General features: G+C 37.5%; 1 protein-coding gene across 1 annotated transcript in view; it reads right to left on the reverse strand.

The window, feature by feature from the left end:
• Positions 1-12148: 12148 nt before the first annotated feature.
• elfn1a (extracellular leucine-rich repeat and fibronectin type III domain containing 1a) overlaps positions 12149-26069 on the reverse strand; it is a 76827-nt gene continuing 62906 nt past the window's right edge. The window contains exon 3 of the mRNA XM_040046450.1: positions 12149-18508. Within this exon, the coding sequence (XP_039902384.1) occupies positions 15781-18153 (2373 nt within the window). The 5' untranslated portion in view covers positions 18154-18508 and the 3' untranslated portion in view covers positions 12149-15780. The remainder of the gene's footprint in view (positions 18509-26069) is intronic.

The raw sequence follows: 26069 nt of genomic DNA on the forward strand, positions 1-26069 counted from the left end.
AAAATATGTATTTTTTAAGCTTTATTACCAGTTAGAAACTGGGCCTTATTCACAACCACCTACAGAAGCTATAATCTTAGAATTCAGATATGCATGCCAGAGATGAAAAACACAGAACAAAGCCTTATTTTAGTCACAGTACATACTAACACACCATTCCCTGGTCTGATGCACCTCATTCTCTATTCAGCATGAGTGTTGCTGCTAAGTAGAATGCAGAGGAGGTTGAGTCCAAATTATCACTAGCTTTTCTTTTTTTTTGTACACTTTATCCTTCAAAACTAGATTCTGTTGCAGTGACAAAGCACATTCTTATGTCAAAAAAAAATCTACAAAGAGCAATGGCTTGAAGGCCAAGTGATTTTTTTTTTCATAGTGGTCTTTCATACACAGTATTTAGTCACAGTATGAAGTCAGCATTTGTTATTTGTGTGAAGTTTGTTCAAAGTACCCAAAGGATTGAATGGAAGCACAAGCAGGGCCAATGGGCCCTCATACAACCTGATTGGCTGGCCCTGATCACAAAGGGATTCCCATGAAGAGTAAAACAGATACAAACACCTCCAAAAACACTGCAGAGAGATATAAAATAATAATTTGCACACAACTTTGAAAAAATCATAATACATAATCTATGGCAGTCTGCAAATTCCTATGATCAGGAGCTGACAAAGCAACCTTGCCACACAAGTAAGCTTCTGAAGATTATTATCTATGTCAGATATTACAGTGTCATCATGCTGTGTAGCAACTACTTAATTACAGGCTAAAATAACCTCTTACAAAAGCACTGTATTGTTGTAATTTCATGGCAATAGCATCTAATTACATCTACAAAACTTATGATGCACACTCATCTGCCACTCTATTAGGTACACCTATTCAGCTGCTTATTAACACAACTATCTAATCAATCAATCACATGGCAACAACTCAATGAATTTAGGCATGTAGAGCTGATCAAAACTGTTCAAACTGCTGAAGTTCAAACTGAAGATCAGAATGGATTATAAACATTGGTCTTTTCAAAAGCTGATAATCTATTATCTGTTTTCCCACACAACCATTTCTAGACTTACAGAGAATGGTCTGATGAGAAACCATCCAGTGAGTTCCCTTGATGCCAGAGGTCAGAGGATAATAGACTGACTGCTTTGAGCTGATAGGAACTCATTACAACCAAGGTATGAGGAAGAGGATTTCTGAAAGCTTACTGCAGTTTATTATTATTATTATTATTATTATTATTATTATTATTCCTTAGCTCCAGACCCCCTTTTGTTGGTGTTGGACAGAAAATTCCAATCCATGTCTGATCCATCATATTTAAAAGTCAGTGTCCTTCATGCTGTCTCCGTGCAGATGTTCCATCCCTGCTAACCCCCCCCCCCCAATGGTTCTAAGCTGTTCTATTACAGCTTAATGTTTGGATTCTTATGTCAAAGAAGAGAGAAAAGAACACAAGAGTTCAGCATTTGCGAAAAAGTGTGACAGTGAGCAGACTGAGAGCTCCTGCCTATGACAATCATGGCACTTCCTTCCTTCTCGGTGTGAGTAAATACTTAGTACAATTGGAATGATAAAGAAATGTTTCTTCCTAAAAGGAGAAAATGTATTTAGAAAAATCTTAATATGGTCTTATCAGAAATTCTTAGCAGTTTGATGTACATGCTGTTAAACATAATATAAAGACTAAAAAAAACATAATTCAGATCAACTTAGATCGTATAAAGAATAAAGTTAGCTAATATGGGGACACTGCAAGCTGTGCATTAAAGCTATTTATTTATATAGATTTTTAAAATACTGTTAGATTCCAGTTAATCATGTGAGCCAATTATTTTTTTATTTATTACTATCAGGGCAATCAGGGACACCTTCCAGTGACTTTATGATTACTGAACAGCTCAGAGTACTGTAGTATGCATCAGAGCCTCATCCAGGAAATAATAAGTGCCTCAGCAATCAGAAACATGTCCTCTGGAGAAGAAAAAAACCCAGTGATTGCAGTGCTTTGAGATTAAAAGACATCACACTGAGGATATTGCTGTGGTGAATTCCCAGCTGGAAAAGCACCAACAAGTATGGGAGAAAGAAATCTCACATTTTGTGACATCGCTGTTCAAGAACATGCAGTGTTCACAAAAATCTAAAGGCATTTTATTTTATTTCGTTTCCAGAAAAATGTAGCTATTCTTATTGGGTAAGGCATTTTATTTTATATTTAAAAATTACAGATAAACACTGAAATCATTGTGTAGACATCTGCACAATATGTTGAACACTGTATTGTATACAGCCATGTCATTTGTTATCTGGACCACTCCCTTTTACTTTTATTTTTTTTGGTTTTTCACCTTTTTTTTGACATTTTACCACCACTTGAAAATTGTTGTGAAACCGTTCCATCTATTTTCTTAAACTTATCCAATTTATTGTCATGGGGGTCCTGGACCCTATCACTGTTTTCATAGGGAAAGAGGCTGGTTCACCTGGACAAGTCACCAATCTGTCACAGGGTAACCATCCATACCTATGGCCAATTTAGAAGCAAATTACTGGATGTGGGTTCCAGGAGAAACCCACAAGGACACAGGGATAACATCCAAGCTCCACATACCAAGCCCCAGGCTCCATTAAAACCCAGAATCTTCTTGTTATGAGGCAGTAGTGCTAATCATTGGCAGGAATACAAATGAATTGCATGTGCATCCTTGTGAATGACAAAAGACAAAACAGGTAGTGTTACAAACAACAAAATCTTCAGAGCGTACCTTCACAGGGTAATGTGTTAGTACAATTATATGGTTGTTATGGTTATTACAAACACTTTATTAAACACAACCACACACATTACTTATAATAACACAAAGCCATACAGGGGCTGCAACTTAATATTATATACAAACAGAGAAACAAACAAAACCCTGAAAATGTTTCGTTTACACAGCATATTGGTGCAATAACATCCAGGGGTCAATCTCTGGTTAGGTCAGAAATTTTCTTTGAGGACTTTGGATGGCAAAAATACAACAGAGGTCTGTGGCACAACTTCACCTTTCAAAGTGTGCAAAGAGGAACAAAAAGTCTAAAGAGGTTAAAGCTGCAGCAACACTTGTAGCATAAAAAACGTTATAGTCTTTCTTATGCAGGCCTGTACCTGGGTATATAGGAAGAAGACTTTGTTTTTACTTAAAATACAGTTTGGTGGGAACTCTACACTGATGATATTTTCCTGGTTTGGATCATAGGGAGAGCTATAGGCTGTTTAAATGTGTTTTTATTACATTAATCTCAATATTTAGCTATTTTTGCATAGCAACAACACATATGAAAACCAACAGACAGAAACAGTTCAATCAATTCCAATGCACGAGGAGAATGTGTAACCAGGAAAGAAAGTCTGAAGCAAAATCTGAGGAAATGGATTCATGTTTTCAGGATTACGGATATAAACCAAATTGTGGCAGATGGATGCCCCTCCCAGAGGCTGGTTCTGCCACAGGTTTCTTCCTTTAAAATGGAGTTTTTCCTTCTTACTGTTGCCAAGTGCTTGCTCATAGTGGGTCGTTTGATGGTTGAGGTTTTCACTGTATTGTCGTAGACTTTCTACCTTACAATATAAAGCACCTTGAGGCAACTGCTGTTGTTATTTGATGCTATATAAATCAAATTGAATTGAATTGAAGTGAAAGACAGCCTACGCTAAGGCCAAACAGGCAACGACAACAAAATCTTCCCAAACAAACAAAAGATAGAGCAGCCTTTGTCACGACACAAACACTTATAGAGTTAATTATTTAATAGGTATATAGTAAATATTTAAACAGATAATTAAAAGGGAGTAGAGTATTATTGAGAGTGATGATGCAATGAGCCAGATCTTCCTTGAATCACTATTAATTACTTTTAGGAGACTTCCCACTCTGCAGGATAAACTTGCACATAGCCATCTTCAGCCAGACTCCCAGGAAACGTGACTGGACCCTAAACCTAGAGGATCCTAGAGGATCATTGCAGTGATAACTCAGATGTAGTACAGAGCTAGTCATTTGTTGATTCCACTTCTCAAAATAAGATTGCTCTAAAAGCCTTATTTGTACTCTATGGAAGGCCCTTCTTGGTAAAACGGCACTAAAATATATTCAGTGTGTTCATGTACTCTTATTTCTATTGGTTAACGCCTATATGCTGAAATGCATTGGAAATGCATTAAATATATGCATGCCGTGAACATAAAGGTGATTAAATTTCATATCTGAAGAGTGTCTTGGAGTTTTTTTGATCAGGAGGTAGGGCAGTTCATCTGCTGATTGGAAGGTTGGTGGTTCGATCCCTGGCTCTTCCAGTCTGCATGTCAAATATCTTTGGGTATGATACTATCCCCAAAATATGTGAATGTTAAATACAAAGCACTCAGTACTCCGAAAGAGTAGAAAAGCACTATATAAGACACTCCATTTACCATTAATATTTAACCAGTGCATTCTGGTTTGTACCATGTGACCCCGATAAAGACTACAGGGTGAAATGTGCCTGTCAGTTGAAATAAATTATAATTGCTGCTCTTTATACAAGCATACAAGTGCTGCTAAAGTACAGTGTTTCCCATGACAATGGCTCTGAATTACATTTTCATCACACAATGAACAGGCACAGTAAACACATACAGTAGCAACCTGAAATGGGCTAATTAAGAACCTCCCTTCCAAACCCCCAAACTTTTATTAACATGCTATACAGTCACACTCACCATGTGGCCATCAGATTGATATCAGGGTTTTCGCTGATACTGTAAGATTAAAAGTGATTTTTTTTTACCGTGAGTGAGCCAAATGAGCAAGATGAAACTCTCATAAAGGTTCTCACCCATCTCTGACACACATGCACATAGTGAGCAGCAGAAAAAGGCAGCATTGTAGCTGAAGATAACCAAGGAGAAGTAAATGAGTCTGTTATTCTAAAAGTAATCAAAATGTACAGAATACACCACATTTTCAACAAATATTATTTTGACATTTTTTGAGATGACTGGCAGTAACCAATGTCATAGTTTCTTATGAATTTTTAAATCCATGAACTGCCTGTTGTGCCCAACAGTGTTGGGTACCCAATACTATAAAGTAAATTGTAATACATTTGATTGCAATGACCTTTTGTTAACTTTTAATGATGAAATTAAAACACTAATCAAAAAACAAACAAATAAAGAATCAAAGGATAAAGACTGTTGATTAAAAACAAGAGTCAAGATAGTTTAAATAGATTTCCTGCCTTTAATACAGTCACATAGCCACATGGGGCGATCGTGGCTCAAGAGTTGGGAGGTCGCCTTGTAATCGGAAGGTTGCTGGTTCGAGCCCCGGCTTGGACAGTCTCGGTCGTTGTGTCCTTGGGCAAGACACTTCACCCGTTGCCTACTGGTGGTGGTCAGAGGGCCCGGTGGCGCCAGTGTCCGGCAGCCTCGCCTCTGTCAGTGCCCCCCAGGGTGGCTGTGGCTACAATGTAGCTTGCCATCACGTGTGTGTGAATGGGTGGATGACTGGATATGTAAAGCGCTTTGGGGTCCTTAGGGACTAGTAAAGCGCTATATAAATACAGGCCATTTACATAATTAGCATGATATTTTAGATGTGGTCAAAGGATGCGTAATGATCCAGCCTATTGTATCTGTGTTCAAGAAAGTCCTCAACTTTTATTTGAGTAGTAAGCAAATTCATAAAGAGACAAGGGGGAGATAATTACAACCTAAAAGCTTTTTATCTTCTACAAGAATGGAACCATTGATTTTTTTTTTTTTTTTTGGCTCAGCTTCCTCTCATGTGTACTCCGCTATGATCAGAGGACTCTTTGTTTGACAGCAAAAAAGAAGAGGAGGACTGAAGATGAGGGGAAGAGAAAGGATGGCTCATTATTTCTGGAAGCAAAAGTTTGGGGAACAGAAGTCACGTGACCTGTGTGGGTACACGTCTCATGTTTCCTAGTGTGTGAAAACTCTTTGATTTCCTCTCACTTTCATATCATAATCAACCGTTCAGACTCTCCTGTTCCTGTTCTCTGCCAGTAGTGTTGACCGGTGGTCCCTGTGACCTGCCTCTGCACAATGCTTATTTGAAAGATCATTCACGTAATTCGCTCGGTGCACACCGAAGCGTTCGTCTGGAGCTGCTGTGCCGTGTATTAATGAGCAGGTCTTGTGTCTATTTGGCTCCGGAGTCATCTATCAGCATAAATCTCCTTAACAAGAGTGAAGAGTTTTAGCCCATCAAAATGAAGGTGCTCGTAGATCACAGCCTTCAACACCCTTTGGTAAAAACATGATAGATTCATTCATAATGTTCTTTCTTGGGCAATAAGCCAGAACAGTAGGCATAATCCTTTAGCTGTAGTACAATGCTAACGGTGAACAACCTGAATAAAGTCCTGTGCTTTGTTGCTAAGGCACCAATAGCACCATTTAGTGGGCTGTTTCACAGTTGAGAAGCTTAAAAAAGTTAAATTAAGTGTGAAATTATCAATGGGAGGATAAAAATGGCATATGTAAATTTAAAAATATTATAACAATAATAATAATTAATATTTTGATGACTTAATTGATTAAAAGTGAAAATAATTATCCATTAACCAGTAATGAAAGCAGTCAGCAGTCCTTGAATGTTTTTGGTTTTTTAAAATAATTTTTGAAATGCATAACTTACTCTTGGGTAATTTAAAATTGGTGTTATCACATAGATTTTGTCCAACAGAGCAGCTCCAGCTGCTTTGTTTAGAATACCTTTAGTCCTGCCTGCTGCACATACAGCAAATGACAAATTGCAATAGACTGGTGTAGAGTCAAGGGGCATGCTTACACTAACTTGATAAAATACGTGACATGCATAGCAGGAGAGGTAAGAAACAAGGATTCAGTTTTCAGGATTTCTTCCAGAAAATGTGTTATTTTCAGCTCTGGCTACTTTTTTCTGTGCAGACACATTATTACTGATGAAAGCTGAAACAGTACAAACTAGGCCTGACCCACCGCCTCCCACTACCTAAGCATAGGGTAATGTTATTTTTAAGATGTTTGGTAGTGTCATGTTTAAGATTTGCTTTGATTCAGTCACAGGTCTCATAGTTTCTTTGTCCAGTGGAAAAGTGGAACATGTTGTTCTTCAGCAGTGACATCTGTAACAGACTTCACTTTTTGCTGACATTTTTTGATGCTTTACAAGCATACCGTGACAAGGAATGTCAAACAGTGTAAAGGAAAAAAAAAAGAACAAGAAAAAAGTACAGTGTAACCTGAATAAATATACTTTTTTACAACTGCTCTTTTTTTCCCATACACAGTAAAAAAATTATATGAAAGGTTTATTTGAGTGAGAGCCTGGTTGTTTCATTTCAGGTCGTCAAAACCTGGATGTTGCTGTGGAATTCATCAGTTTTCAAAGCAGGTCTAAACAAACTCACTCTGCTAACTATTCTAACTATCTGACCTTTGACCTTTGTGCATATGTCATTTGTAGAGATTGCTGTAAATGCTAATTATTTTAAATTGATTAACTGCATCCAGTTATTCAATTAATTTGACAAGAATTCAAGAACTTTGCTTCCCCTCTTTAAATAGTTCAAGATTAATGCATTCTTCTATGTCCAGATATATGCCATGTCTCATCACTAAACTTCTTTGTGGCTCATGTTCAAGTGTAAATGATTATTTTGTTGTTGTTTGTTTTTACAGTGTTACTCTTCCAGAGATAAAAATCAGTGATTAACATGAACATAAACCCTTGAATAATTTCTCAGTTCTGTCATTGGAGCACTGCGACTTTTCAAAGAATTATATCTATGGCTCCTCTTTCAGTTTGCGCTGTGTTCAAACCCACTCATCAAATAATTAGCCCATACGTTACAAACACTTAGTGGGTTATTTATTAAAAAAGCAGCAATTTGGACTTTTATGAATCATCTGGCATTAATCTAAAATACAAGCCTTGTAGACTCAGTAGGTACAGCTAGAGGAGCTGAGTCTTTGAAATACAATACTCACCCAAATATCAGCGAGCACACTGCACCGTTTAATTTTGATAGACTGTTGACTCTGCATTTAGTGTGTCGATCAAGATGCCATTGTTGGCCTGTCAATTCTGCAGTTGTTACATAAAAATAAGTCTTCCACTTTTGTCCCAGACTGCCATGTTCTGGCAATTACTTGTGTTCCACTGTTAATGAGAAAATTTTGGCCCACCCACATGCTAAAACATTAAAATGTATCATGATATGGTAATGCTGGCTTTTAGCACAGAGATTTCAGAAATTTACTAAAGTCATCATTGTTTTGTATCATCAGAAATGATAGAGATGATGTTTTCTTCAAGGAAAACAGTCGTGCAAACCCTTAAGACTTAGTTGAGATGGAAAAAGGTTTTGCACTGAGTCAGATTTCCTGCATTTTTGTCGAGGATACTTTATCATTATTAATACTATTTGAATTTTAATCAGTGACTCACTATGAACAAACAACTTTGGTGCAGCTCAAAAAACTTTCTGCTTCTAGAAGTCATTGCTTCTGCAGACAAAGATTAACTGGGAAATTATGAGTCTGTGTGTAATTTCTGCCTTGTTGCCAACCTCTGTTGTTCAATGATGTGAGTAACAACAACAAATCAAAGAAGCCTTCTGGAGTCTCTCCCCTTCATTTCCCTCCAGGCAAGCCAAACAAGCAAACTGCAATAGAAAGGCAGAAAAAGCAGCACTGTAAACAAGCTATTGATGGCTGAGGTGAGTCAAGCAAAGTACATCTATACGGTCAGTGCTTTGTTGTTAAAGTTCAGTGCATTTTATAGGAAAGTAGTAATGAGCACTTCCTAGGTAGTGTACAGTATACGAGGGTAGGTAGCTTGTTGATTTTCTTCTTTCGGCTGCAAACATCTAAGTGTTGCTATATATTTGGGGAATTAGTGGATATTACATAAAGACAATTTCAATATGTTGTGGAATATAGGAAACCTAACCAAGGTAAATGAGACAACATGAATGATCAAAAAACAGTTTTGCAATTTTCCCAATGAATGTCTAACATTATACGTTTCGAATAATAACATCAGCATATGAAAAAATCAGCCTCTCAGAATAAAATTAGCCTAAGGACCAAGTCATAAAGGCTCAGAGACAGGCCGGTGACTTCCAGTAACCATCGGTCTTTACGGAAAACGGTTGCAGGTAGTTGCTTGCTGTTAGAAGGTGAAATTGTTCACAAAGAGGTGGTTTGTATGGAAGATGCCTGCAAACATTTACAAACTACTTGCAAAGCAATAGTTAAAATATGAACAAACAGGAAACAGAGTGTGTTCCCTTTAAAAGTAAAAGCTGTGCCTTTTGATATGTGTTGAAATATTTGTGGTAGGTCAAAACTTTTACTTGAAGGGTGAACATTCTTCATTCACCAATTTCATCCAGCAATCACTGTCACATTCCTGGGTCTATTGACCCAGCGTTTTGAGTTTTAGTTTGAATGTTTTAAGTTGGATGTCAGTGTAGTCAGCTTTGGTTCCTTTGTCTCGTTATGTCAGACTAGTGTCAGCTGTTTCCCCATGTGTTTCCACTTCCCCTAATCACCCTTGTGTGTATTTAGTCTGTGTGTTTCTGTTCATTCACTGTCAGGTTGTCACCACAGCTCATAGCAGCATGAGGTGGGTGATTATATTCTGAATCCATGCGTGGTTTTTCTAAGGAGAATATTGAAACAAACACTGTCTTAAAGATTCATGGGCATGTTTATGAGCTGACTGCACTGACATAGGACACAGACCTTCAAAATAAAACAGGAAACATGAGATGTAGACAAGACAAAATAAACTTGACACCATAAGAAACGCAGCATGAAACAGGGAGAGGGAAACTCAAATACAGGGGTAGAAAACACAAAGAGAAACTAATAAACAAATGAACTTAGCTACCCTAAAGAACTTAAAACATCCAAACTAAAACTCAAAACGCTGGGTCAATAGACCCAGGAATGTGACAATCACTTGCAAACCAGTCAGTGAATATGTTTCCCTACAGCTTCCAGCAGTCACCAGGGTGTTAGGCACTGGTCTCTAGACCTAATAAGTGATGGCGCCAAAGTGACTTCTTTAGACAAAGGATGAACTGAAAGGCTTCTCTTTGATCAGCATATGATATATAATCATTATTTTTAATTGTAAATCATGCAAACCTAATTTGCTTGAGAGTGACAAAACAAACACAGGGTTGGAAATTAGCATAACTTGTTCCCTTTAATTCTTATACTGGCTTTCCAGGAAGCACAAATAGGATGAGCAAAATTTAAAAAATTAAATATGACGATTCTGACTTGTGAGGCTTTGTTTTTTGTGAAAGAGAAAGTAAAGTTTTGAAAGCCTTTTTGCAGTCTCTCACAGTGAAAACTGTGCCGTCACGGCACTGGCTGAGTTTTTGCAACAGTAGCTACATTATGTTTTGGTCTATTGAAACAAAAGGTTTTTTGGTTCTCCTTTTGTCCCTGTGTGATGGGTTTAAAATGGCCTGGAAAGATGACATTCTGTAAACATAACCAGCAACATGGGTTTAGAAAATAGAATCCATCACTCAGTACTTAGTGTCCTCATTACCTTAATCACATTACAATGTGTGACTAGGTGAGCATAGAAACATATCTGCTGGATAAAGAAATATACAGACAAAATTAGTTAGACAAGCATAACCAAGATGAAAGGAGATTATGTGATTTTTAGCAAATGTGATGTTTCGCCATCAGGAACTGCAAGTTTACAGGATTTTAATGCATTTTAGTGCACCAAATGCCCATTATAACATATGTGATGCCACAATGTGCCACAACATGAGTATGAATAGAGTGACAAAAAAATCTGTTTATATGCTTAAAAATTTACACTGTAATATCCACAGGAAAAATATGCTGGCTTGAAGAAGGTCATACTGTTAAGTAACAAAAAATTAATTGTTGAATTAATCATATTAATAATTAAATATTGTAGCAATTAGTGTTTCCACATCATTTGGTAGTGTTAAATATATCTATTTCTTTTTTATTTAAATTTACATATATTTATGGAACAAAAATATAATAAAAATAATGATTAAAAAAACAATAGTTCAAACATTATTCTGGCAGGGAAAGTGGTAAACAGGTAAAAAGAGGGTTTGTTGCTTTATGCTGGACAGATATTTTTTGGCTAATGAAGTATTTTTCCAAACCTGCCTGAACCATGAAATATTGTCCAGAAAAGAAATGTTTAATGAAGTTTTTTGTTTTTACATGATGCTATGATAAGTAAGTAATATGATAAGTAGTAAGATTGATTGTATCATTGATTTGTCTACTCAAACAGAAGAAAACATGCCCAAATGCTGACTTTAAGCAATTTAATAACATGTAAATTTTCCATATAAATTTACCTCATTGGTATACACTCAAGCACATTTTCATTGATTAATGATGTTGTATGATTATTTGAATAAATAAACCTTTTGTTTTCATATAGTTCAGTTGCATTTTATTCAAAAATGATGTCTTCATGTTTATTTGAGGGTGAATAATAATTTTTTTGAGTCTGTAAGGTAACCTTGAATGCTTTGAAATCTGCCTAAAGTAAAAGGTATTCTTGTTATTCATAGTCATTATTATTATTATTATTGTTATTATTATTATTATTGTGTGAAAAGTGGTCAATAAAGAGATGCTGAAAAGCATGTTCATGCAAAACTCGTCGGGTCTGCCGTGGTATGTTTACAACGGGTCTTCTGCTTCTGAACCTCTGCGCACAGCGTCTGCAAATCAGGGCTGTACGAAGTCACTTTCATCTTTACGCAGGACTGTAAGCTGTCATCTGTGAGGCGTGAGCGGTGTTTGTTTTTACCATAGTTCACGGTGGAGAACAGCTAATGACATAATGTGAATCCGAAGATCCATAATTGGGCTACCTGGAGTTGAAAGTCTCAATAAATGCACGGCGTTTTGGCGGGTATACCGGCTTCCGCGAGTGTGACGCTTATTTTGAGTGATGAAAAAGTAATAGAATATAATTTTATTTTTATATTTCAATATCACAACAATCTTCCAATTTAGAACTACAAGTTAAAAAAGAACTAACATAAATAAAATACACTTCAGCTAAGTACTTCTAATTTATTTTCCCAATCCACGCGGAGCCGCACTATAAGGACTAAAGAGCCGCATGCGGCTCCGGAGCCGCAGGTTGCCGACCCCTGCACTAGGGGGATGGGGAATTCAAATATATATTCCAGGCAAAAAGGTATGCATTTACTGCAGCCAAATTCAGGGAGGCAACCTGCACACTGAGGTCCACGGGATATCCAAGAGATGGTAATGCCGTTTGACTCGATTGCTCAGTAGGTCAAGCTGATCTATTATCATGAGTATAACCTGCATCAGGCAGTTTACGTATACAGAGTTAGTCATCATGGCATAAAATCTTGGGTAACCATTTCTTATAGCACAAGTTAAATGGGAAGTTATACCCAATTTCAAACAGTTACCCCTTAGGTTACTTATATAAGCCAGTTGCATTAATTTATAGTACAATACTTACATGGAGCAATTCTGATATGACAGCATATAATAAAGATGCTGAGTGTACACTGCATGTGCACCCTTAACTTTATTTCACAGTACTTTGTCTGAAAGCAGATAACATAGTATTAAGAAATAAAATAAAAAAAACACATTTTGTGCTCTTGTTTGTTTTGATGCACTTGGACAACAACTGTTGATCTTTCTAAAGGTTTTCTCAACACTTAAAACTCTTATTAGACACAGAAGTGCTACAATATGCAGTATAAAAACAGGTTGCTAAATAGCTAAATGAACAAGAAACCTGACAGCTCTCATGAGATACTGAAATGCTTTTTATAAAAAATAACAAATGGAGACTTAACAACAGTATCAACATTGGAAATAAAACAAAAGGAAGTTTACTCTTGTACACATACAGTATCCCAAAATCTTAAGGCGGTTGAAGTATTAAGTCAGACAACCCAGTTAACACTTTACAAGGTGCTTATATAAGACATTCACATCAGGCTCATGAATGCTTCATTTCACATTAATGAATAAAAACAGCTTCATGACACACTTAGATGAAATGGACACAGAATTATGACAGAAAAAATATAAATAGGGTAATAAATGCCTGCAGTTACACTTACACACTCAGTGTTGGATGAAAAGAAAGAGGTGACGAAAACATTTTTCACCAGACAATTTTCTTTCCTCAGGTTAGCTCTATTGTCAGATTGTAGACTCAATTCTCACCTTAATACAAAATTCATACATAACAGCACATGTCTGCCATTCTTTCACGTTTTAATTCATTGATCATCTACTGTTTAATATTCATTTGCATTTGAAGGGCTGCCATTTGTACGCTACTAAGAAATGCATGTGGTGTTTTTTTTAGAAACAGCAGCAAGGAGACACCTGACAAGAAATGTGTTTCCTGCTCCCACAGAGGAAAATTCTGACCATATTTTAGGTGATGCGTCATCAGCCATCTGAGGACTACAGCCTCTTTTATCTAACTCGGATTGTTGCAATAGGGTTGGATTCGTACCCAGAAAAAGATAACCAACTGGTTGTAATTTGAACTGTTAAGTGTAAAGGCTTTTGCGCTTGGCTAAGGAGGATGGATTTGTAAATCAGTGAAAACAAAAAGTGCACCAAGTGCGGTGGAGACAGGCTTAGTGTCAAATGTGTCAAGTGAACAGATCTGATCTGTGTGAAGCAATGAGGAGACTTTATGTCTCTCAAAATAATGCAAAAAGCAAATCAAGATGTTATATTTACATAAATGGAAATTACTTCCACATTGCTTTTTTTTCATTTGAAGTTTGACTAATGACTCTTTCAGCTACTTGATCTCACTACATTTTCTTCTTCTGCATCTTCAATACTAGACTGTCCATCAACTGTTTTTATTCCGATTAACTGACTTTTAATTTTCATGTAAAACTTGGACGGATGGAAAATGTACATTAATTTGGATTTTACAAGAACAAAAAATCTATTGGACGAGTGAACACATGCAAAGAGATAAATGAAAATAAAACTACCCTCTACTTGGATAAGCAGTTTTCCTTGTTTCCTTAAATTGACAGCGATGAGAACACTTTGAAATCATGACTATAGAGTAAATGATGTAAAATGTTACCACAAATTCTTTAATAAACCCAAATCCTACATTGAAGATACAAGACAGAAGCAACTAATTATTGATAAATATGTGATAAATCATCATGAGCCTGTTTGGAATGATTTATATAAACAACTTAGAAAGAAAAAAGTGTTAAGTATTATATGTATTTAAAAAAAACTCAAAATATACAAATTCACAGCCAGTAAGTCAGAGGATTCAGTTTCACATTCTCAAATTTCACTCTAGCTGTTGATATTTGCCTGGTATGAAGCTTTCATAATATACAAAAAGATTTAATAGCCTAGCAGATAAAAAATAAAATGAAACCTCTCAGCAAGCAACACGGCCCATCTGAAAAACCAACTACTTTCCTCCATTTATTGGATCAGACATTATGCAATATAATACACTGGAAGAAATATTGAAGCAAAGGAAAAACAAAAACACCGTAGTTTATAACATTAAATAAATATTTCCTTGAAAATATACATAAAAAGCTGCCATAGACAGATCAAAATACATATCTGTTACATTCATCCATCGGGCTCTCCTGCAGGGCACAACATCTGTCCATGTACCTAAATGACAGGTGACAAAGTATAGCCGTCTTCCCTTTGAAATTTTAGTGATTAATAGTAGGCTTGGACACCACATCCTGTGTGTAGATATTGTGATTTCCCAATGTTTCTCTTTTGAAGAAGTAACTGATAAGACAGAAAAAGCAAAATCTTCATGGACCCACTGCATGTTATGATCCCCAGGCCGTGCAGAAATATTGTAAACATTTCAGCCTTTTTTTTTTTTTACTTTGGTACTAAAGTTACAAATGGTGGTTCGTGAAACTAAGAGAACATCACTAAAGTATGACATATACTGCACTTTTGAAGTCTTTCAAGATACTAAGTGATTCAGGGTACTTAATCCATTTGAATCATGTAAAAGATGTAAAAGCCTTCATAGAAACAAAACAAAACAAACAAAAAAAACCCCAACAAAAACAGAAATCAGGCATCGATAATGATAAAATGATAAATGATCTCATGGGTTTAAAGTGGGGCTTGTGGTTTTTTATAGACAAGATCATCTGAATGATCAGCGCTCCACTTGTTAAACCTGATTCATCCACTAACACTTTTCCATTTACACAGAAAACACTGCAAATATAGAAAGTCAAATCTGTACATAGTTTTGAATTAAATATATGCAAGGAGGGAAGAAAAAAAAGTTCAAATTGAGGGTCTGAACAGTTCTTCAAAAAATACTGAGGTTTCAGTAGACATATCTTCATATAATAGTTTCATATTACACAACAGCAAATCCACTGTCACAGGACTTGGCCATGCGATACCCAAAAAACCTATTATCCATTTTAACATATATATTATTTATTTGCAATATAATTTTTCCCGTGAATGCTTTACATAATAAGACAAATTGAAAGAATCTTAACCCCATTTTCTTCACAGTCGAAAGAGAATGTGGTACGTGTGAGTGAGAAGTTAATTCTATTATGGAAGTATCCACTGATTCAGTTGTCAGATGAGGTGGTTGTGTCATTTCTGCAATGTGTAGTCCACTAAAAAAACAAAAACTAGATAGGTTACGATTTTTGTTGGGATGATACGCCTTTCCAGTAGTCTAAAATATCATGGAGGTCCTCATCCTTTGCAAACTGGACTTTCTTACGCAGTGCATGCCCTGCAGCCATGTACTCCTCATCTTTATGCCGTTTCCGGTGGAGTTTGAAACGCTCCCAGATGCTATGTGAAGGTTTGCAGTAGTATTCAGGACTGGAGGAATAGCTTAGATTGTGGTACTGAGAGGACATCTGCGAATATGTTAAGTCTCTGGAGCGGGAGTGAGTAAGAGGCTCCAACATGGAGGACTTGTGGCTCTCAGGTCCTTCGAGCTCCTCTATCTGAGCATCGGGATAGGAGTGTCGGTGGGCACTGTACTGACGGATCTTTTCTGCCTCGGCCCTCAGGATGGCAGCAGCAGGTGTTACAGTGAGGATGGTCTCTCCTGTTGGAGAAGTTTTCTCTATATACTTGGATTCAGAACGATAAGGCCTGGGGCTTCTCATGGGCCCTCCTGTGGCTGTACTGGGCCTCTTTGGAGAGACATCAGAAGACCGATGTCTCTGCAGAGAGTGGTGGTAGCTATCCTTATACACTGGAGACAGAAGGCCAGATTTATTCTGTGGGTGTTCTGATATTAGTACAAGCTGGGGCTCTGCAGTGGATACTGCTCCAGATTTCACTCCTTGAAAAGAGGTGGATTCTGACTTTAAAGCATCTATGCAGTTGTTTATTATCTGATTGACTTTATCCACCTCTTTTGCAATTGTGGAAATTTCTGCCACTGATCCCTGACTATTCCCAGCCATTCCCATATCACACTCCCGGCGGTCATGGTGATCCACACTTCGCACCTCCATGTAATTTCCTTTCATCATCTTAGGAGTATCACTTATCTCTTGAAATTTGTACTGCTCCATTTCACTTGCAGATGGTAAGTATGGCATACGTGCCATGCTCTCTCCTGCCAACAACTGCTTCTGCGACATTCGAGATATAGTCCCACCCTCAAGCTCTTGTCCATATTTAAGTTCCATTATGTTTTTCTTTAAACTTCCTGATTTTTTGTGCTTTTCATCTTGTTGGCGCTTTCTTCGCAAGCAATAGTACACAACTCCAAGAAATATAACCATGCTGAATAGGCAGCCCAGAATTGTCATAATGTAGTGAGTAGCAGACGGTTTTTTCACAATTACGTGCTTTCCATTTTGAGGGCCAGTAGAGACTGTCAGACATGTGTGGTTGTGTCTAAGAGAATTGCGTATTGAAGCAACACAATATGTGTAGTTGGTGTGGGGTTTAAGGTTTTTTAATTCAATGTCCTCTTTTATATCTTTTAGGTTTTGAATGTCTGTGAAAAAACTGTTGTTATAAAGAACCAAGATGTACATCTTCTTATAGGGATGAGGAATCTGAACTGTGATGATAGCACCTGTGGGTGTTATTTGCTTCACTTTCATCAGAGGAGTTCCCTGAACATCATTTTCAGGTGTACTGATGGTAGTGTCTTCTGGTTCTGTGCCTGATGGACAGTCTTCCACTCCACAAAGCGTTGAGTCTGGTGGTAGTGTTGTTGACTCAATGGGCACAGTTATAAATGGTGTTACATATTCATCAGTGCACACTTTGGTAAGCATGTACAGTGCATTTCGATAGTTTGGATTGTTAGGAATCTGGCTCAGTAAGCTATAACCGGAGACCCCGGGTGGGGAGTCGCAAACCATTCGTTCATTTGTTCTGTTTGGGAAAACTGAGAGCCATTTGACAAAGCCAAGTAATTCACATGAGCAGTTGAAGGGGTTTGTGTACAACTCACAGGTGGTGAGTTTAGTTAAACTGGCAAACGTAGACCCATCTAACTGCTGGATTCGGTTCATGGAGAGGTCAATATTCTCTAAGTTGGGGCATTCCCAAAAGGCATTAGGTGTCACAGTCTCAATCAGGTTTGCCTGGAGGTAGAGGTACTGCAGCTTTCCTAAACCCCTGAGGATCCCCTCTGTCAAGTTCCGCAACTTGTTGAAGCCCATTTGAAGGACTTGCAAGTTAAACTGAGCAGAAAAGGCCCCGTCTTCTATGTAGGAGATTTCATTCTTGGTCAGGTTCAGGTAGGTCAAGTTGGCAAAGCGGCTAAGGGCAGAATAGTGGATACTTTTGATTTTGTTTTCATTCAGACGAAGGTCCACAATGGTGCTGTTGATATGCTGTGGGATGGCCTCATAAGGTGGCTGGTTTTGACTACAAATTGCGAGCCATACAAAGCCCTTTTCACCCTCAATTAACCAGCAGTCTCCACTGACTCTGCCAATATGAGTCAAATATACAATGGCTACAGACCAAAACAAGGCACTCATCACCATGCCTAAGCTGCAGGCCATTGGTGCTTCTTTTAGAGTCATGTGCAGGGCCAAAAGAATCAAAGGGGTGTGATACCGCTGCCGTTTCAGTACAGCTGTTCAGCTAATCTCAGGGCCAGAGACAATCCTTTTATTTGCCTCCTCTTCATTGATAGATGTGTGATGCTGGATGTTATCGCCATGTATCAATTAGAAAAATCTTGATCAATTAGAAAAATCTGCTTTCAGATTGAGGCTTGCCTGCAGTGAACTTGTGGCAACACTTAAAAGAGCATCCAGCACCTCAACTTGGCTTGTGCTTTTTTCCTTAGTGGGTACCATCATTAAATGGTCTCATCTTGTTGTTTCTGCCAGTTTCCTGCATCCTTAGCCTCTCTGGTGTGCATGGATGAATAACCTGTAAAATACAGAAAGGGACACACAGTTGACATTAAGTACACTTACTCAAGCCCTCCTTGTTTATTCCTCACCAATTATTTTGTACACCATTTAAGAAGTGTTTGCTGTTGCCTATGGCAGCCTGCTATTAAAGAAGACTGTTGACCAATTACCATTTGACAGGTTGGGGGAAGCAGTGTCCCTGTTTTCACACCATTAACCTGAGGCCTGTCAGATGCAACTGAGGGAGGCCAATGTTAAGAAGCTGCATTAAATCAATTATACAGCACCATGCAAAATGACAATTTGCATCATGTATTTAGTTTTTCTCTCTGAAAACCTTCATGAATAAATTAAAACCTTTCTGAGCGCTGGATTATGTTGGAGGAAAGAGGGAAATCATGTAGCAGGTGTGATTACCATAGTGTTAAAATTCAATTAAAATCTTTTGCGTGAGGGAACGGGAAAGTGAGCAGCAACTCTCACTTTTAATTCTGCAAGTTTTTTGTTTTTATACAGACTCATCATTTTTCTTTGTAATATCTCTTTTGATCGCTGTTTTTACTCTTTGTACAGTTGATACTATTTCACTGTTGAAGACTTTATGGTAACATATCTTATTCCAGAATTTGGGTTAAGATAACTTTATTCTGCTCTTAGATTTCTGAGAATTTACTGAATATTTTGAGTCATATTTGTTTTAATAAAGTTAAAAAGTAAAGTTTAAAAAAAGCACTTGATCCTATTTTGTCATTGTACACAAATATCTAGTTGTTAGATAACATAGTAGTGCTGTTCCTCCAAAACCCCGACATATGGTAAACATACCAAGAGGGTTTTATAGCTTATATACACAACTTTTCAATGATAAAATAATAAAAATAATTAAATACTGAGTGTATTATTTTCTCTTTGAAAATTCCATAGCTTTGCAATAAATTGTAGTAATACATTCAGTTCCATTCCAGAGCACAGTCATATTCTGTTACATCACAACTCAGTATTACAGACTCCATTACAGTGTTTAATTGCTCAAGGGTCGATTTCCTACTGCTAACAAAGAAATAAAAAAAAATGTCTGCCGCGCAGGTATACAGTGGTGGGGAAAACCTCAATCACCTATAATAGCATGTCATTAAAACAATTTCCTGGATCAATTTTAACTTGCAGTGTGGCCATATTTGTACCTAATTGCTGTCTAAATGATGTTTTTGTGGAAACCAAATTTATTAACTGTTCTAATGTGAGAGAAAGGATTTCATCTGTCTACTTGTTAAAGCCAACTGTTTATGCATTTTAATCAGTCGAACCTATAATGGGCAATTTCTATATTAATTTGAACACAGTTAATTATGTAGTAGCCTTTCTAATTATTTACGCCGAACTTCAATATCATTTTATTGTATAGCGTAGTTAACACGAATTATATTGTGAGAAAACTAACTGGACTTTAATTATGCAGATACTACAACCAAAATATAAACTACAAAAATCTTCTCAAGTGGGCTTATTGTGGGGAATTAGGGGTCACCTGGAGTGAGAATGTGCTTTTGTGTGTTAGAGGACATGGCTCTACACACCACACTCAAGTAGATGTGACAGTTTATGGCAGAAAGAATATACTTCAACTTGAAACCACACAGGCCACTGTGGATTTAAAGACCATTCATGCTGTAATTTGACTTTTGTGTAGGTTTATCACATTACAGTCACACTATTTGTAGTTTTGCTTATCATACACTCTACACTCAGGGGTGCCTCCAGAATTTTTTCTTTAAAAAAGATGAGGGCGACTAAAAGTCTTGGGGGGCACACCAAAAAACATAATTTCCAGTTTTGGAAATGTCCGGCCGGGTGGCCTGTGCTCCTCCTGCCCTCCCCGATGGTGCTCCTGTCTACATTAAATAGTAATCCTTAATCTGTTGCCTTTTTGTCTTTTAATAGGATGAGCATCAATAACCATTTGTTGTGAGGCAAATACTTTAATGGTCATAATAATGGCAGGAGTGTAAATGATGGCTTACCATTCAGTTAGCGTACATCCTCATGTCTCAATTGAATAACTGTCTGCCTGTAATGACTTTTACTTGATGCTAATTTGCTTTTTGAATTAATTTGTGTGAATGTAAGTGTTGCCAAATTATGTTTAGTATATTTTTTTTTGTTTAGTCTTTCAAGGGAAGGAAAAGCTGGGATTTTACTGTATGTAAGTATGTAAGTAAGTTGGAGTGGGTGATGGAGATTCATTTTTCCTGAGGACTGTGTGGTAGGGTTATGTAACATGGTGATAGAGAAAGATGTGTTGTCTTGGGTCTGGTTAAGGTTAAGAAACGTCATTCATCCATCCATTTTCTTTACGCTTATCAAACTTAGAATTGTACAGGGGCTGCGGCCTATCCCAGCTGACTTTGAGTGAGTGGAAAGGCACACTCTGGACAGGTTGCCTGTCCATCACAGGAAGACAAGACAAGCACACACTCTCACATCCACAGCTATAGCCAAGTTAGAATCACCTATTAACCTAACATGGATGTCTGTGGGTGGAAGCTGGACTACCAGGAGAACACACAGATGTAATCAGACCTGGCCAAAACCTTCTTGTTCTGGTGAGTGTAGTACTGTACAGTGCCCATGGTTGAAATTCCACAACTGAAGCTCATATATTACAGAATGATTTTTCTGCATGTTTTCATGTCCAGCTCTGAATTATTTCAAAAATTGAAAATACACAGCATACTGATAAACTGACATTGGACATTAGTACTGTTACCCAGGGCTTTGTATATTTAAAACTGATTTAAGTTGGTCTAGAACGGAGGTGTCAAACATAAGGCCTGGGGACTAGAATCAGCTTGGCATGGATTCCAATCCGGCCACTGGACAAGTTTGGAAAATGTGAATGGGGGAATACATTTTCTACAGGCCTCCTCCATGACCATTCATACTACACCAAAGTAATTAAGTAATTCATAAACAATTAAATGAAAGAAGCAAATGTTGTTTTTTTCATTATCTAATATAGATTTTTTTTTTCAAAACAGGTCCCAAAAAACAGTTTTCTGTGAATTAACAAAAGGTTCGTGCATTATAATTACAACCCATTTGGCCTAACTAATTTTATAAATGTAATTTAGCAAATTTATTAAAAAACTGGAACATAATGTTGGAACTGTGTTTATTTTTATTTTATGTTATATTAATATATCCAAGGAAATAAAAGTGTGGTTAAACTTTACAGTGGCCGACTTACGATCAAAGTGGGCAGCATGTTGCCCAGACAATAAAATGGCTTTGATATCTGTGGCCTAGAGGATGAGATTATATGTAATTTTAAATATACACATTAGCCTGTTTTTCCTTTTATAGCTGATAAAATCGCCAGGTACAAAGCTAGTATGTTTTCATTGTCAGTTCAGCATTTCCACGACATTATCGCTCGACCAAATGTGTAGATGCAGAGCACAGCAAGATGTTTACTGTATATATGGAAACAGGGCTTTGAATTACCTCTCATAATATTTTGTTTAGTGTCAGGCAGTTTGAGGATTTTATGCTGTTTCACAATTGAGTTCTATTTATTGATCTTTCAAGTTATGTCCGCAAATCTGTCCTTATAATCACTTAAAAGCAAATGGCCCAAATTTTATTCAAAAATGCAACAAAAGACATCGTTTTGCAACACAAATGAAGGGCAATTTAGGTGCAGAGAAACAGTTTTCAATTACAGTTCTCCTTGGTTCACACAGTACTAAGCAATTATCTGCAATGAGGCTAAGATAATCAAGTAAAAGCACTACTCAGCTATTCAAGTGCAGATAAAGAGCAGAAATAAATGCTGTGGTGGAGGACACTGGAACAGAATGCCAAAGGCTGCCATTACAAAACCACCTTCATGATGACAAAAGAGCAGTGGCAGAGGAGCATTGAAGAAAAGAACACTCTGAAAACCCCTGGGAGGAAAGAGGTTCCAAATCAAATGTTCCATGAAATGAATATGAAAAATACAGCTCTGCAGAATATCTGGTGATTTTCTAAGGAAAGGCTGATTTTTATTTCTCGATCCACTATGGCAGACATGGAGCTCATCTGATAGGAACCCACTTGTGACATACAGACTCTTGGTCAGGACTGCTAGGTGAATGCATTGGGTATTATTTGGTAGGATTTTCTAGCATGCTTGGTTAACAGTGCAGCCATTGGTAATTTTCTCCTACTTCATGGCCTTTTCCTAAAAATGGCCAAGTTTTTTCATGCATCAACCTAACCAAAGAGTGGGTAAAAAAGAAAGTGTATATTAAAAAGAAAGAAAGAAAGAAAAACAAGGCATAAAAACAAGCCCTCCCACACAGGGCATAAGCTTCTGTCACCTAGTTGACATCTGTGTGATTTTATGCCAACGTTATCATACCTGCCACCTCATGGGGACTTTTTGGGTCTTTGCTTTCTCTGCCCAGGGTGTCAAGAAACCAGCGCCGAAGGGCATGTTGTATATATCTCAGAGATGCCAATGGCTTTGTCAAAAATTGTGATATTTGATACCCTGAGAATTAGACCAAGCTTGACCTAAACTGGCTCACAGCATGGCATTGGTGTTAGATTATTTTAGACTCTAAATTGAAGTTTAGCTTTAAGTTTCCTTTAGAATGCATTACTTGTGTTTTGTTTATCCGCCATGACTCAATTAGACGAGCCTCCAAATGAGTCACTGCCTCTCCACTGAAACCAGTGCACAAATTAGAGCCATGCTTGTTCCCCTTGTAAGGGTAAACACAACCATGGCCTTATACAGATAGTTAATACTGCAACTTTTAGTTAATAAAACATGGATTTTGCATTTAAATATTGCATAATATTTTACTTATTTGTATCCCAATGTATCCAAAACATATGGCAATAAAATCAAAGCCTGAGGTGTCAAGTTGTTAAGGGATAAACAAAGCAAGCTACATTAAAATTAATTTTTTGAGCTTTAGTTTCATGCAAATCACTCCATACTGTATATTCAGATCTCCAAATAGGCCTACAGCAGTGTACGTTGCTTTGTGAGTGCTTAGGTCTATTTCCCACCACAGACCCACTTTCCATAATGGCAGCAATCTGTATGGTCCAGTGCTAGCCCTGAGTGCAGCAGGCCAGAACACCCAAGGCATCAGAGCTGAGTATATTCCCCTATCAGACACAGGCAGCCATTCCACAGTCTCTTTTCCATTTAGGCTTTATGCACTGGGTAATGAAAGCTTTTCTTTTTCTTTTCCTCTTCTGTGGATAACCTATTGAAACCCTGCTTTTGAAGAATGATTCAAACACAGCTTTGTAAATTTCTGTTCCAGTTGCTCACTGCATCCTCACTTCTACTCTGTAAATGTTGGCTCCTTTTTCATGAAAAAGGTTACAAAATATGACAATACAAAAGCTGCTGTACATATAGACAGATGGGGACCTAGCCTGTGATTTTTGGTGGCCTATAAAACAACTAAATCTAAGAAAAGGAATGTGTCTGTAAAGTTATCCAGGTAGATGCCGCAACAGGTAAAATGTTGAGAGGATTGAAGTAGCTGGAGCTGCAATGGCACTCTAGCTGGACTCTTTAGACTGTGTGAGAGTTGTCATCTCTAACATAGAGTCTAAGCAGTGCTTCTCTTCCACAAGAGTCAGTGCTTCAAGGCAAACTTTGACGAAAGCGTCTGAAAGTCACATGGACAAAACAATTCTTGAAAATAGTTCACCACTCTCCCCACAAACATTTTATTGTATACAAACCCACAAACACCTCACCACCCACTCTGGCTATCTCTGTCTGTCAGTCCCCTTCTGTTTGCCGCTGTGTCTGTCCAAACAATTTCCCTCTGCATGCTAAACAAACATTTTTCTTTTCATTGTCCAGGTTTCTACAAAAGTATGCTATCAAATTATCTGGTTTTAGAGTTTGTGGGCCCCACTTGTTCTTGTTTCGCCTTTTCTTTCCTATTTGGTCTTTGTCATGGTGAAGGTGCCCCAGTCTCGGAGGGCCCTCCTCATCCATACCAATGATTGCCTTTTATTTGATGTTATTCAAAATGCAGGGACCATCTTGGTGGGACTGAAAAACGTGGCAACGGGAAACCACAAGTGCAAAATCAATTGAATTAAAATGGAACTACTTCTCTTGGGGAAGGGAACCATTACATTTTACTGGCCTTTTGAATTGCTTAGACGCAGTGAGAGCATATATATTTTAGGTTATATGAGAGGATATTTAACTCATACATTGATTACTTTGAGATTATTGCCTGGAAAAAAGAGCTGATATTTCTGCCTTTGTTGAATACTGTTAAAAGTTCCATATGATCTCCTTTGGTGGTAAAAAAAAAAAAAAGATAATGTGAAAAAATTCCATGTTTGATAAGCAAACTGAACTGATACAGCACTGTAGCTGGACCAAGATAATAAAAGATCATCAGGAGTTTAGCAACCAAACTACCAAGGTACATCTAAAGGCTCCAGTGTACCCATTGCAATGGTTGCATTGCAATGACCTCTGTAACCTCATCTCAGTCACTTATATTAAATGCAGGAATCTATCAATAGATAGATAATATATATCTACAGTGGTCCCTCATTTATCGCGGGGGTTTACGTTCTAAAAATAACCCGTGATATGTGAAATCCACGAAGTAGCCAACTTTAATTTTTACAATTATTATAGATGTTTTAAGGCACAAGTGTCGAACTCCAGGCCTCGAAAGCTGGTGTCCTGCAGGTTTTAGATGTGTCCTTGATCCAGCACAGCTGATTTAAATGGCTAAATTACCTCCTCAACATCTCTTGAAGTTCTCCAGAGGACTGGTAATGAACTAATCATGTGATTCAGGTGTGTTGACCCAGGCTGATATCTAAAACCTGCAGGACACCAGCCCTCGAGGCCTGGAGTTTGACACCCCTGTTTTAAGGATGTAAAACCCCTCACTACACTCTTTATACACTTTTCTCAGAGAGGCACAAACACTTTCACACTTTTCTCTCTTGTTTAAACACTCTCAGAGTTCAAACCTTTGTAGAAAAACAAGTCCAGTATTATAGAATCAAAAGCACCCGCGGTTGCCTTTGAGGCTGCAAAACGTTTCGTCAACATTGTTGTGTTTGTTGGGGACAAAACTTACAAACATACAGTACGGCACTTCAGAATCACACTGCTAGTGATCGATGATTTATGAGTGCATTGACACAATGCGCTTTAAGAAAAAAAAAAAAAAGCATGCAAAATTGCACCCCAAAAAATTGCGAAACAGCGAGACCGCGAAAGGTGAACCGCGTTATAGCGAGGGACCACTGTATATATATTATGACATCATTGCCTGGCAATTACATTTTTCTTTTACTTGCACAAAAAGGCCAAACAATATTTATCTGTATCACTACTAGTATGTACTGATAAGAGTTATACAGTACGAAAATAAGTAATTTAAGAAGAGTAGATGTGTTTTCTGTTTGACCTCCCTGGTTAATTGAGATTTTTTTAATCACATAGTGTACATTAGATGTATTGGGATTACATGTGGATATTATCAGCGTTGGAGTGTTGTTTCAGACTCATCTGAATA

This window comes from Simochromis diagramma, unplaced genomic scaffold (assembly GCF_900408965.1).
Source record: "Simochromis diagramma unplaced genomic scaffold, fSimDia1.1 OVJJ01000321.1, whole genome shotgun sequence".
Lineage (NCBI taxonomy): Eukaryota > Metazoa > Chordata > Actinopteri > Cichliformes > Cichlidae > Simochromis > Simochromis diagramma.